This window comes from Ranitomeya imitator, chromosome 2 (genome assembly GCF_032444005.1).
Source record: "Ranitomeya imitator isolate aRanImi1 chromosome 2, aRanImi1.pri, whole genome shotgun sequence".
NCBI classification, from domain to species: domain Eukaryota; kingdom Metazoa; phylum Chordata; class Amphibia; order Anura; family Dendrobatidae; genus Ranitomeya; species Ranitomeya imitator.
In genome coordinates, this window is record NC_091283.1 from 35,769,965 (window position 1) to 35,785,615 (window position 15,651).

Consider the following 15,651-nt stretch of genomic DNA (forward strand, 5'->3'; position numbering starts at 1 on the left):
TCACCCCCCAAAGAGAGGGCCGCCCACCAAAACTCTCAGCCTGGGCAAGGAGGGCATTAATCAGTGAGGCAGCACAGAGACCAAAGGTAACACTGAAGGAGCTGCAGAGTTCCCAAGCAGAGACTGGAGTATCTATCCATACGACCACAATCGGCCGTACACTCCATAGAGGTGACCTTTATGGAAGAGTGGGCAGAAAAAAAGATTGATTTACACACAAATATTGTAAGGCTTATTTTGAGTTTGCCAAAAGACACGTGGGAGACTCCACAAATGTGTGGAGGAAGGTGCCGTGGTCAGAGGAGATAAAAATTTAACTTTTTGGCCACCAAGGTAAACGCTATGTCTGTCACCAAACCAGCACAGCCGATCACCCCAAGAACACCATCCCCACAGTGAAACATGGTGGTGGTAGCAGCATGCTGTGGGGATGTTTTTCAGCCGCAGTGACAGGAATAATGGTCCGAGTTGAGAGAAAGATGGATGGTGCAAAATACAGGGATATTCTAGAGCAAAACCTGTTTGAGTCTGTCAGTGATTTGAGACTGGGATGGAGGTTCACCTTCCAACAAGACAATGACCCAAACCATACTGCTATAGCAACACCCGAGTGGTTTAAGGGGAAACATGTAAATGTTCTGGAGGGGCCTAGTCACAGCCCAGACCTTAATCCAATGGAGACTCTGTGGTCAGACTTGAAGATCGCCGTTCACCAGAGGAAACCGTCTAACTTGAAGGAGCTGGAGCAGTTTTGCCTTGAGGAATTGGTAAATATCCCAGCGGCCAGATGTGGAAAGATCATAGAGACTTACAGCTGTAATTGACGCAAAATGAGGCTCTACAAAGTACTGATTTTAGGGGGGTGAGAAGTTTTGCACACTGAATAGACAGTGAAATTCCAGATGGTGAGGTAGCAAAAATTGAAAAATGCCAAGGGGGTGAATACTTTTGCAAGCCACTGTATATAGTCACCCGAGGGTAGATTTACTGCCTACATCCGCCTGTCTGAAGGGGCCAAAAGGGTCCATGGTCAACCGGCCATGGACATCAGAAGGGTCCTTTACTGCAGGTTATAACCTATGACAACATCGGTCAGTAAAACGTTAACTGGACAGACGCCGTACACATCGTGCAGGCCTAACATGCTCTAAAAGAGAGTCCACAGGTGACCGGGACGCTCTCTGATCAGCGATCTACAGGTTTCCTTCCCTCTGTCACTATAGATCTTTTCTTCTCTTCTTTTCTCTTTCCTTTTTCTCCATTTTTCCCTTCCTTTCCCCCTCTCAGTTCCCTCAACCGTCCTCAGAGCATTCACCATTAACCCTTTCTACAGTCTGATCTCCATTGCCGTCGTACTCCGTCCACCTCCTCCTCCATCATTCCTCATTAGACCTGGACAGTCACTGCAGAATTAAAGGGGTATTTCCATCTCCAAGATCCTTTCCCAATATGTAGTAGGTATAATAATAACAATATTGGCAAATACCTGCAATTAGATATGTAGTATAGTTCTTCTGATTCGCTATGTCGCTTACCCCATGTGCAGGGCATTGCAGTAGCTTAGGTATCCATGGTTACCACCACTCATATAGTTTACAGTTGGTTGTTAATGGTCGTAACTATGGATACCTATGCTGCTGCAATGCCCTGCACATGGGGTAAGGGGACAAGTTATCAGAAGAACTATACTATTTTTTTTTTTTCTAATTGAATGTATTTGGTAATATTATTCTTATGACCCCCCTACTACATATTGGGACATGTAGGAGATGGGAATACTCCCAGATAAAGAGCATCTTCTTGGAAATCGAACCAGTTTGTTTCCTCCGGGTATTTACACCTCTGTCATTCAGAACAATTTTTTAACTTTTTCACTTGGGAGGATAAAAAACCTACAAAATGATCTATGGTACGAAGCCGAATTGTGAGTGCCTTGGGTATATACACCTCTATAGGGGGGTGCGCTGCCCACGGTTCGGTCAGACCATGGAGGTATTACCTGCAAATGGTGAGGAAATGAGTCCGTGTTCACGAGCCTGTCATTATCCTATGGTAGCCATAGATGGCAGGACAGCAGATCACTACATGCAGATTCATTTTCCTATGGAAAATTGCTCAGTTGATTTTCATGTAATGCTTAAAGGGGTCATCCTATATTTCCTGTTAAAGGGACAGGTGATTAAATGTATGGTCGCCGTGCCTCAGACTACTGGGAGCGTCAAAAGATGGTCTGAATGTCTCCTGTGTGATTGTGAGCAGTAATGAGCATGTGCGACCACCGCCCCTATGGACAGTGAATAGTACAGTGGTCGCACATGCTCACTTCCACTTCACGCACTTTTGGACTGTAATGGAGCTATGATATTATTATTATTATAAATATATATAATTTTTTTTTATCAGTTATCTAGCACAGTCCATTTCTAATTTTTTTTTTTCCTAGTTTTTCGCTTTTACCTCCATATTTGACCAACTGATATACCGTATTTAACAAAAACCGAGCATTTATGCCATAAAGCATATATCTGGCTGATTTCATATACTGCCACAATAACGATCCTGGTTAAAGGGAATCTGACAGCTGGTATTTAGTATGATGTCGAGGCAGAGACCCTGATTACAGCGATGTGTCACTTACCCAGCTGTGTGTTGTTGTTTCAATACAATGAGTATTTTAACATCAGGGGATTATCACTACAGGACTAGGTGTCTGGTGGTGCTTCCTGGTCCAGCCACACCCCCACTGCCAATGAGTGGTGTGGGCGGGGCTATAGAGAGCTCTGCAGCTGGAATCACAACTACTGCATCCAGGAAACTAAGTGACACATCGCTGGAATCGGGGTCTCAGACCCTACATCATGGTGATGTCAGATTACATGGCAAAAACCTGCTGACAGATTCCCTTTAATGACATTAATTTATAGATCTGCTGTAAGGTAAGTTTACCACACTTTTCACAGGCAGATTGATGATGATTTTTTAATGTGAATTGGTGATTTCCTGTAGTTAAATGAATTTACTAATATTTATTTAGATTTTGAGCTATTTTATTGATTTCTCATTTACTCCTTTTTGGCCTAAATCAGGACCATACCGCTGTTGCATTTTTCCATCCATATTACAGAGGCAGTTCCTGACCTGACCGCAGGCTCCTGCATTCACAGCAACACTTTTATAGTGTCACAATGACAACACTTGTGGCTTATATAATGGAAATGCAGTTTATCAGCCCGGGCCTCGGTCTAAGCATCGACTGCTGCAATGGACACCGGGAGCATTGTCATTCTGCAACGCATGCACAGAGGGGGAGGGGATGTCAGTGGGGAACCTTCCCATTCCCTGCAATGGTCGTGTCACATTTAAAGGGGGTGTCTAGCCATGGAAACTCTATTCCATATAATCTATAGAGGGGGTCTTCTGTTTAGGATCTTCACCTCTGTCACTCTGGATGACCTACAGAAATCCCATGTATTTGAATGGGCACTGTGTAATACTTATTGCACCCTAGTGGTGGCGCTGCAGGGAAACTGAACGCTGCCAGGATGTCCCACAGGTCAGGAAGTCTCAGTAAGTGAGTAATTTGTCATCCGCTTTTTGTCAAAAGACTCTTCCGACAAACTTTTTTTTTTTTTAAGGCAGGGACCCCTTTAATGAGCCATATACGAGGGCCTAGCATTTTAAATAAGGGCATTGATTGGATATGTAAGGGCTTTTTTTAATGTGCACCCATGTCCTTTCCAGCAGGATGCCAGCCACCCAGTCTGCCAACTGCTCCCAGCCAATCAGAATGGCGAAGAGTGATCTTCCGAATGCTGATTGGCTGATAGAGAAGAAACTGTGGCTCTGGGAGCAACTAGTACTGTCTAGTCTACACTGGAGGTGTCAAAACTACAGCTGCAGCTTTCATGGTAGGAGTGGTATTTTTGCAAACGCTATCTCTTAAAAGTATTGCAGTCTCCATACAGTGTCACCCATCCATGCCACCCTCTGCTGACCGCTTCATTAAATAGAACGGATTGTCTTTTCTATGTTTCTAGCATTGTTTTATATATAATATTTATTTTATGATCCGCAGAGTGCAATACTCTTGTAGAACTTCTTATTTTTCTGGCCAGTAGGGGTCGCTGTTGACTCATTGCCTCACCATTGACAGGTAACGCCTCGGTGCCTCCTGTCCTATCACAATGTGCTGCGGCTTTTAGAGGTTTCACCCTTTTATACACTTTTACAATGTTCAGTTCTTTGCACATTTTTTTGCCCCTCCAGGATGAACGGTTTCTTACAGTGCTTGTTGGCCGGCGCCACCTACGGCCGGCGGCCCGTGATCTGCAGGAGGAATAAATTATGGGTTAACAGTTTACTTGACTGGATCAATAAAAAGGCCAATGATGATGATGACGAGATCTGTGTCTGTGCTGGCGGCGCTCATGTTTTCATGCATGTGGATTAGGTGGTGTCCGGTTGAGACCGCCCATATTGCTGTCCTAGGAGGCGCGTAATGGAGAGGAAGGCTCCAACTTTACAACAAAAAACAAAAAAAAAAAGTTTTAGGGCGTGAATACTTTTTCAAACTTTGTATTTCTCTGATGCACTGAACCAAGTTTTGCAAATTGTTAAAGAAAACGATGTCCTGCCGTGTTGCGTATGCAGTCCCCATGCAGAGCTATGTGTCTCCGTGGTTACAGACAGTCTGATTCCTCACTCTCGTGATCACATTAACAGGATTAATTTAGAAATTACAAAGAAATTCTGCGCGTAGTCTGAAACGCATAGATATGCATTGGAGCTGTATACACAAAACGGCAAGTTCTGAATCTTGGCATAGCTCTTCTTTGCCTGCCTTGGGCGGCTCAGTCTAATATAATTTGCGTTTTTATTTTGTTTTTTTTCTCGCCTCCTCCAGACCTCGCTCCCAGCTCTAGTGATCTATAGATGGATATTGCGCTTGCTCTGGAGTTGCCACGGAGATAAAATGTGTATGCACATCCACTGTATTATGTCCTTGTAAGGGCAAGTCACATGACATGTTGTTTACCTGTTGAGGCTGCTATGACAACCCCAGAGCAAGCAGGAGTACGTGTGATTTTTGGTGTAAAGTCGGCACAGAAGTGGTGAGGCTTTTGCCCGCTGTTCCTTGCCGTTCCTGTCCTGTTATTAAGAACCTGTTTTATAGATCTGGTTTCTTGTAGCCTCAAGAGAAGGCCGTCTTGTCGTGGGCTACTGACGTCATTTGTCTCTTCACTTTCTGCTCTCTGCACATTTTGTATCACTCCACTTTCATTTCTGCCGTCTTCTATCCGTCCTCCGCTCCTTCCTTCCCTCCTTTTCCCTCTTTCTCTGTCGCTTTATCTCTCAGCGGTGTGAATCTCTCCCGAGGACTCATGGCGCAGAGGAACTGCTACAGCCGCCACTCGTGTGTCTCCCCACCGCTTCTCTCCAGGGCGCCACCTACAGGTACGTGCAGCTCTATGCTCCATTACACCACTCACAAAACGATGAAAGCCTTTAAAAAAAAAAAAAAAAAAAGTTGCACTTCATATCTTTGCCTTGAGATGGCGATGTAGAGTATTGTCACAAGTGTCCAAATTAGAGCTAGCATTTTTATTTAACAGCGCACCGTGTGGTCAGCCGTGGTACTGCAAGTAAAAAGTTAACATGGGCCGACGTGCCCCTCTGTCCATGTCACCTGGTGTACTACACATACAAAGTGTCAGAATGACAAAGCTTTTCTCCAGGGGTTCCAGATTTACTGTAGTTTAAAAGTGATTTTTGTTACTAAAATGTTTTGGGGGCTCATGGGACCCTTGTGACCTATTTATTTGGGATTGTCTGGGCTTAGGGACCCCCGTAATTGTTTTCTTTGCTCTATATTATCTGTATTAAGAGTTGTTATATTTTTCTTCCTGCAGTCGACGATGGAGAAGAGCAGGATGAAGGCGCTAAAAGGTAAGAGCCGCTCCATGTATTAATCCTATGTGTAACGCAGGGGCAGACGTGAGTGTTGTCTTCAGGCAGACGGCGGCAGCGCTATTATACGTCTGTGCGTGTCCTACATCCGTGTCCACTGTTCCTCAGCTTTTATAGCCAATGAGCCGGGAAATCAGGGACCCAGGTGCTGCTCCTTCTAAATTAGGAGGCAAGTGACACTACTGTAGGGCGCCAATAGTAGTTGTTGGACATATGCTAATCTGTTGGGTGTAAAGCAGAGAAAGAGTTAATGTGTGCTTGGCGGTCTATGGCAATTAAGGGTTGATGTCTGTCTGCGTCACCCATAGATCTAGGGCAGCGATAGGTTAACACTACATACTTGGTGTCCAGTGGATAACTAACCCCGCCAAATTCCAGCATAGTCCCTGTAGCAGAAAGAGTAAGACCCTCATGTGTTCCCTTCTCCCACGGACTGCTTGCCTAGCTCACAGAAACTATTCATGATACCCTTCCTTCTGAAACAGGCTGCTCGCCATGCCCAACATCTGTCTCACACTGGCAGCTCCTCTCTGCCTCTCGCAGGCTGCTCGCCGTGTCCCTCCTCTCGCAGGCTGCTCGCCGTGCTCCTCTCTGCCTCTCGCAGGCTGCTTGCCGTGTCCCTCCTCTCTGCCTCTCGCAGGCTGCTCGCCCTGCTCCTCTGCCTCTCGCAGGCTGCTCGCCGTGTCCCTCCTCTCTGCCTCTCGCAGGCTGCTCGCCCTGCTCCTCTGCCTCTCGCAGGCTGCTCGCCGTGTCCCTCCTCTCTGCCTCTCGCAGGCTGCTGGCCGTGTCCCTCCTCTCGCAGGCTGCTCGCCGTGCTCCTCTCTGCTTCTTGCAGGCTGCTTGCCGTGTCCCTCCTCTCTGCCTCTCGCAGGCTGCTTGCCGTGTCCCTCCTCTCTGCTTCTCGCAGGCTGCTCGCCCTGCTCCTCTGCCTCTCGCAGGCTGCTCGCCGTGTCCCTACTCTCTGCCTCTCGCAGGCTGCTCGCCGTGTCCCTCCTCTCGTAGGCTGCTCGCCGTGCTCCTCTCTGCTTCTCGCAGGCTGCTTGCCGTGTCCCTCCTCTCTGCCTCTCGCAGGCTGCTTGCCGTGTCCCTCCTCTCTGCCTCTCGCAGGCTGCTCGCCGTGCTCCTCTCTGCTTCTCGCAGGCTGCTCGCCGTGTCCCTCCTCTCTGCCTCTCGCAGGCTGCTCGCCGTGTCCCTCCTCTCTGCCTCTCGCAGGCTGCTCGCCATGTCCCTTCTCTCTGCCTCTCGCAGGCTGCTCGCCGTGCTCCTCTGCCTCTCGCAGGCTGCTCGCCGTGTCCCTCCTCTCTGCCTCTCGCAGGCTGCTTGCCGTGTCCCTCCTCTCTGCCTCTCGCAGGCTGCTCGCCGTGTCCCTCCTCTCTGCCTCTCGCAGGCTGCTCGCCGTGTCCCTCCTCTGCCTCTCACAGGCTGCTCGCCGTGTCCCTCCTCTCTGCCTCTCGCAGGCTGCTCGCCGTGTCCCTCCTCTCTGCCTCTCGCAGGCTGCTCGCCCTGCTCCTCTGCCTCTCGCAGGCTGCTCGCTGTGTCCCTCCTCTCTGCCTCTCGCAGGCTGCTCGCCGTGTCCCTCCTCTCTGCCTCGCACAGGCAGTTTCTTACCTGTACTGATCAGAGTGAAGGGACAGACGACTGGGCGGCTACTGAACTTCTACAGGCTGCATTCTTTGTTTAGGCAGACAGCTTCATCATTGCTCTACAGGTCCTTCTAAAAAAATTAGCATATAGTGTTAAATTTCATTATTTACCATAATGTAATGATTACAATTAAACTTTCATATATTATAGATTCATTATCCACCAACTGAAATTTGTCAGGTCTTTTATTGTTTTAATACTGATGATTTTGGCATACAACTCCTGATAACCCAAAAAACCTGTCTCAATAAATTAGCATATTTCACCCATCCAATCAAATAAAAGTGTTTTTTAATATCAAACAAAAAAACCAACAAATAATAATGTTCAGTTATGCACTCAATACTTGGTCGGGAATCCTTTGGCAGAAATGACTGCTTCAATGCGGCGTGGCATGGAGGTAATCAGCCTGTGACACTGCTGAGATGTTATGGAGGCCCAGGATGCTTCAATAGCGGCCTTAAGCTCATCCAGAGTGTTGGGTCTTGCGTCTCTCAACTTTCTCTTCACAATATCCCACAGATTCTCTATGGGGTTCAGGTCAGGAGAGTTGGCAGGCCAATTGAGCACAGTAATACCATGGTCAGTAAACCATTTACCAGTGGTTTTGGCACTGTGAGCAGGTGCCAGGTCGTGCTGAAAAATGAAATCTTCATCTCCATAAAGCATTTCAGCCGATGGAAGCATGAAGTGCTCCAAAATCTCCTGATAGCTAGCTGCATTGACCCTGCCCTTGATGAAACACAGTGGACCAACACCAGCAGCTGACATGGCACCCCACACCATCACTGACTGTGGGTACTTGACACTGGACTTCAGGCATTTTGGCATTTCCTTCTCCCCAGTCTTCCTCCAGACTCTGGCACCTTGATTTCCGAATGACATGCAAAATTTGCTTTCATCAGAAAAAAGTACTTGGGACCACTTAGCAACAGTCCAGTGCTGCTTCTCTGTAGCCCAGGTCAGGCGCCTCTGCCGCTGTTTATGGTTCAAAAGTGGCTTTGCCTGGGGAATGCGGCACCTGTAGCCCATTTCCTGCACACGCCTGTGCACGGTGGCTCTGGATGTTTCCACACCAGACTCAGTCCACTGCTTCCTCAGGTTCCCCAAGGTCTGGAATCGGTCCTTCTCCACAATCTTCCTCAGGGTCCGGTCTCCTCTTCTCGTTGTACAGCGTTTTCTGCCACATTGTTTCCTTCCAACAGACTTACCATTGAGGTGCCTTGATACAGCACTCTGGGAACAGCCTATTTGTTGAGAAATTTCTTTCTGGGTCTTACCCTCTTGCTTGAGGGTGTCAATGATGGCCTTCTTGACATCTGTCAGGTCGCTAGTCTTACCCATGATGGGGGTTTTGAGTAATGAACCAGGCAGGGAGTTTATAAAAGCCTCAGGTATCTTTTGCATGTGTTTAGAGTTAATGAGTTGATTCAGAAGATTAGGGTAATAGGTCGTTTAGAGAACCTTTTCTTGATATGCTAATTTATTGAGACAGGTTTTTTGGGTTATCAGGAGTTGTATGCCAAAATCATCAGTATTAAAACAATAAAAGACCTGACAAATTTCAGTTGGTGGATAATGAATCTATAATATATGAAAGTTTAATTGTAATCATTACATTATGGTAAATAATGAAATTTAACACTATATGCTAATTTTTTGAGAAGGACCTGTACCTGGTAAATAAAGGGGTTGTCCGGCCATGGGCTACAAATCACCACTAGAGGGAGCTCTCTGCATACAGATGTATGCAACCACCATTGAAGGAGCTCTTTTAATACAGATTTATACAGCCACTACTAGGGGAGCTCATTATATACAGATTTATACAGCCACCACTAGGGGAGCTCATTATATACAGATTTATACAGCCACCACTAGGGGAGCTCATTATATACAGATTTATACAGCCACCACTAGAGGAGCTCATTACATACAGATTTATACAGCCACCACTAGAGGGAGCTCACTGTATACAGATTTATACAGCTACCACTAGGGGAGCTCATTACATACAGATTTATACAGCCACCACTAGGGGGAGCTCACTGAATACAGATTTATACAGCCACCACCAGGGGGAGCTCACTGAATACAGATTTATACAGCCACCAGTAGGGGAGCTCATTATATACAGATTTATACAGCCACCACTAGGGGAGCTCACTGTATACAGATTTATACAGCCACCACTAGGGGAGCTCATTACATACAGATTTATACAGCCACCACTAGGGGGAGCTCACTGAATACAGATTTATACAGCCACCACCAGGGGAGCTCATTACATACAGATTTATACAGCCACCACTAGAGGGAGCTCACTGAATACAGATTTATACAGCCACCAGTAGGGGAGCTCATTATATACAGATTTATACAGCCACCACTAGGGGAGCTCATTACATACAGATTTATACAGCCACCACTAGAGGAGCTCATTACATACAGATTTATACAGCCATCACTAGGGGAGCTCATTACATACAGATTTATACAGCCACCACTAGAGGAGCTCATTACATACAGATTTATACAGCCACCACTAGAGGGAGCTCACTGTATACAGATTTATACAGCTACCACTAGGGGAGCTCATTACATACAGATTTATACAGCCACCACTAGGGGGAGCTCACTGAATACAGATTTATACAGCCACCACCAGGGGGAGCTCACTGAATACAGATTTATACAGCCACCAGTAGGGGAGCTCATTATATACAGATTTATACAGCCACCACTAGGGGAGCTCACTGTATACAGATTTATACAGCCACCACTAGGGGAGCTCATTACATACAGATTTATACAGCCACCACTAGAGGGAGCTCACTGTATACAGATTTATACAGCCACCACCAGGGGGAGCTCACTGAATACAGATTTATACAGCCACCACCGGGGGGAGCTCACTGAATACAGATTTATACAGCCACCAGTAGGGGAGCTCATTATATACAGATTTATACAGCCACCACTAGAGGGAGCTCATTATATACAGATTTATACAGCCACCACTAGGGGAGCTCATTACATACAGATTTATACAGCCACCACTAGAGGGAGCTCACTGAATACAGATTTATACAGCCACCACCGGGGGGAGCTCATTATATACAGATTTATACAGCCACCACTAGGGGAGCTCATTATATACAGATTTATACAGCCACCACTAGGGGAGCTCATTATATACAGATTTATACAGCCACCACTAGAGGGAGCTCATTATATACAGATTTATACAGCCACCACTAGGGGAGCTCATTACATACAGATTTATACAGCCACCACTAGAGGGAGCTCACTGAATACAGATTTATACAGCCACCACCGGGGGGAGCTCATTATATACAGATTTATACAGCCACCACCGGGGGGAGCTCACTGAATACAGATTTATACTGCCACCACTAGGGGAGCTCATTATATACAGATTTATACAGCCACCACTAGGGGAGCTCATTATATACAGATTTATACAGCCACCACTAGGGGGAGCTCACTGAATACAGATTTATACAGCCACCACTAGGGGAGCTCATTACATACAGATTTATACAGCCACCACTAGAGGGAGCTCACTGTATACAGATTTATACAGCCACCACCAGGGGGGGCTCACTGAATACAGATTTATACAGCCACCACCGGGGGGAGCTCACTGAATACAGATTTATACAGCCACCAGTAGGGGAGCTCATTATATACAGATTTATACAGCCACCACTAGGGGAGCTCACTGTATACAGATTTATACAGCCACCACTAGGGGAGCTCATTACATACAGATTTATACAGCCACCACTAGAGGGAGCTCACTGAATACAGATTTATACAGCCACCAATAGGGGGAGCTCATTATATACAGATTTATACAGCCACCACTAGGGGAGCTCATTATATACAGATTTATACAGCCACCACTAGGGGGAGCTCACTGAATACAGATTTATACAGCCACCACTAGGGGAGCTCATTACATACAGATTTATACAGCCACCACTAGGGGAGCTCATTATATACAGATTTATACAGCCACCACTAGGGGAGCTCATTATATACAGATTTATACAGCCACCACTAGGGGGAGCTCACTGAATACAGATTTATACAGCCACCACCGGGGGGAGCTCACTGAATACAGATTTATACAGCCACCACTAGGGGAGCTCATTACATACAGATTTATACAGCCACCACCAGGGGGAGCTCACTGAATACAGATTTATACAGCCACCACCGGGGGGAGCTCACTGAATACAGATTTATACAGCCACCAGTAGGGGAGCTCATTATATACAGATTTATACAGCCACCACTAGGGGAGCTTATTATATACAGATTTATACAGCCACCACTAGGGGAGCTCATTATATACAGATCTATACAGCCACCACTAGGGGAGCTCATTATATACAGATTTATACAGCCACCACTAGGGGAGCTTATTATATACAGATTTATACAGCCACCACTAGGGGAGCTCATTATATACAGATTTATACAGCCACCACTAGGGGAGCTCATTACATACAGATTTATACAGCCACCACCAGGGGGAGCTCACTGAATACAGATTTATACAGCCACCACCAGGGGGAGCTCACTGAATACAGATTTATACAGCCACCACCAGGGGGAGCTTACTATATACAGATTTATACAGCTCTCAATGATTTCAATGAAGCCTGTATGCGTATCTAATTGCACAGATCTCAGCAGAGAACTAAGATACTAGACATTGGTTTTCACACTTCTGGTGTACAGTATGGGGGGTGCAGTATTATAACAAGGCAATAGGAAAATCCAAAGACTCTCTACCTCCCTGTAGTCTGTTTTGGGACTCTGTAGGTGTTGGGGTGTTAATTTCGGAATAAATTAATGTTTTCTTTCCCCATCATCACAAACAGGGGTAACACAATTGTGGCCGGAGAAGCCCACCATAATGGGAATGTTCATCCCAAGAACAATCTGCAAAAACCAACGTTGTTCAGCACCCAGCCCCCAGGAGGAATTAAAAGTCCAGTTATAAGCGAGGAACAGAATAAACCCTGCCGCCTGGACCATTTCACGGCTCCTTGGTTAGACACTCCTTCATGGACTGTGCTGGGAACAGTAAGGAACGCACAGTGGGTGAAGCGGAAGCAGGAGCTGCGCGGGACACGTCCGTGGTGACGCAGGACACAGCAGAGGATGACACTCAGCACTGACACTTTTTTATTATAAATTTGTTTTATAGCAGGGTAATAAAATACATTATATATACAGAGTCTCCAATATTCTGCCAGAGGTTGGAGAAAGTCTGTGCACAGCAGCTCCCCCTAGTGGCGACTGCAGGCAGATGGAGTTTTATTATTTAAAGGGATAGGTAGGGGTATAAACTGGACTATGTGAGGTCCCTTGTGCTGATGTGGTGGTTGGCTTTTCGGGCCATATGCTCTGCTGTAATTTGTGCTACAGCGCTCTGATCGAGGCTACAGTACCATATATCCTGACATCGGCACTTTCTATAAGTGAGCTCCGCTCCTGAGCCTGCTCTCCACACCCACATGTTATGTACATGTCAGAAAAGGGTTAAAGCCTTATGCACATGGTGGCCTAAAAATTCTGTTTTGTATGATGCCAATATACGGACATTTACAAGACGTGTATGCTTTTGTTCTTCACGCCGCACCCTACGCAGCACAGAGGTAGGGAGCTCGCTATTGGTTATACTATCGTCATTTACTAACGTGGAGCACAGCTAATTGACTGACCCAAGCCGGCGTTCACACACTGCCATTACGGTATATTTATTTTAAATCCTTCTGCAGCAAAAGAAGACGCTGCAGCCGCAACATGTGAACACATCCAAAGACCATCTAGATTACCGCTCGATCACATGAGCATATAACAAGGCCGAGCGCTGAAATTTTATCCGACAGCACTCGGACCAGTGTTACCCTATGTGGCGATTCAGCGTGATAAATAAATCACAGCGTGCCGCGAGCGGCTCCATAAATCAGATCTCTCACACACCCATACAAGTCTATGGTGTGTGTGAAACATCGGACTGCACTCAGATGTCATTCAAGTGCAGTCCGATGTGCACACGCTGAGAAAATTGAGAATTTTAAGTTCTCCATCTTCGCACCTGTGATCCAATTTTGTCAGGCGACAGAATCCGATCACACCAAGCTCATTAGCATAGTCGTCCGGATCCTCTCGCATGAGATAATCGACGGCCGTGTGACCCTGGCCTTAGGCCGGAGTCGCACTAAATGTATGAAAAATCTGTCCAACTCTCCCTGCTGAGAGTCGCACGAGTGTCATGTGAGTGCAATCCGATTTTTTTTTTTTTTCCACACCTAGCATCTGATTTACATCCGATTGCAATGCGATTTTAATATGAGCTTTTACATAGAGCAGTTCTGTCATTTACACATCGTTTTCATAGGAAATATTCTTCAAAACACACACACATATATATATATATATATATATATACACCGTATATATAGAATAAAAGCCAGCAATTTATGTGCCACGTACAGTAATATCACAGATTGACAGGTTAGAATAGATATATACGCATAGAATACATAAATATATAGATGTCAGTGACAAAGCTGCACATGTATTTAATAAAAGATTATGTTTTGGAAAAACATGACGTACAATTTCGTAACCAGCAGAGGGAAAGCCGATGACTGGTTACTGATGTTTATAGCCTGGGAAGGGGGTAATGCCCATGGAGCTTCCCAGGCTATTAATATCAGCTCACAACTGTATACTTAGCCTTTCCTGGCTATTAAAATGGGGGACCCTAAAAGAAAGACACGTAGGGTCCCCCTATAATTAACAACCAGCAAAGGCTATACAGATAGCTGTGGCTGATATCGATAGCCTAGGAAGGGGCCATGGATACTGTCCCCTCCCCCAGGTATTTGTCACTGACATCTGTGTACCTACCTATTCTATGTGTATTTACTATATGTAATCCCTCTCTTCTATCCTGCTGTGAGTTTACACTACGCGGCTGCTGAATTGCTGACTTTTCTTCTATGTATCTAACTATGTAATATATATATATATATACATATGTGTGTGTATGTCACTGACATCTATATGTATTCTATGTGTATACTATTCTAACCTATCAGTCTGATTTTATTGTATGCGGCAGATGAATTGTTGGCTTTTTTTCTGGTGCGTAAAAATCGGGACAGCACTCGTGTGGGCAGGGTCCATTTACGGTAGCGTGACCCCGGCCTTATTCCTAAACTCTCAGCTCACGTCTGATTGGTCCATGTGCGCCGCTGACTGAACGCTGAGAGCACCCGGCTCTGTTATATTCCCCGGAACATGACTTGTTTATTGGAAAAATTTCCAGCATGCCCCATTGTGGTCTGTTTTATGCATGAAATATGTGACGGCGGCTCCAGCTCCATGTTCTTGGCTTGTTTTTCCCACGGGTCGTCTATACCCGGCCTCAGCCTCATTGGATTATTTATTTTTTGCTATTATCTTATCGGTGACTCCTCTTCCTTTGAAATGCGAAGAATAATCCTCCCAGCCGGACCCCAGGTGCAGAGATGTCCTATGCAAACAAGAAGGGTCTCTGAGATCCCACCATCAAAGGAAGCCATGATGAGTTCCCAGGAGTCGGGAGTCACCACTGCACCAGGAACAATGACACAACCTGCCCCTAAATTCCTGCATGGACATGGAAATGAGGATTTTATTCTGTCTTCTCATTGTTATGGGAGGTCACAGCCCAGGTGGCACCACAAGGCCCAGATGGTTGTAGCCCCCACTAATGTCCTATCTGCCCGCCCACTACTGCCATCAGGATGGAGTCTGTGCCCGTCCTGTCCTGTGCAGGGGGCGGCTCTCACGTTACTGTTCCCCCATTATTAGTGCAGGGAGCGGCTCTCACGTTACTGTTCCCTCATTATTAGTGCAGGGGGCGGCTCTCACGTTACTGTTCCCCCATTATTAGTGCAGGGGGCGGCTCTCACGTTACTGTTCCCTCATTATTAGTGCAGGGGGCGG

General features: G+C 46.2%; 1 protein-coding gene across 2 annotated transcripts in view; it reads left to right on the top strand.

The window, feature by feature from the left end:
- The window catches only part of ATAT1 (alpha tubulin acetyltransferase 1), a 30,512-nt gene extending 17,250 nt beyond the window's left edge, over positions 1-13,262 (top strand). The window contains exons 11-13 of one of the 2 annotated variants that reach the window (XM_069746452.1): positions 5,357-5,454; positions 5,910-5,946; positions 12,528-13,262. In XM_069746452.1, coding sequence (XP_069602553.1) covers positions 5,357-5,454; positions 5,910-5,946; positions 12,528-12,792 — 400 coding nt within the window. In that variant the 3' untranslated portion in view covers positions 12,793-13,262. Of the gene's footprint in view, positions 1-4,266; positions 4,596-5,356; positions 5,455-5,909; positions 5,947-12,527 lie in introns of those variants that run through there. The other variant, XM_069746453.1, reaches the window with a different exon arrangement.
- The last annotated feature ends 2,389 nt before the right edge of the window (positions 13,263-15,651 follow it).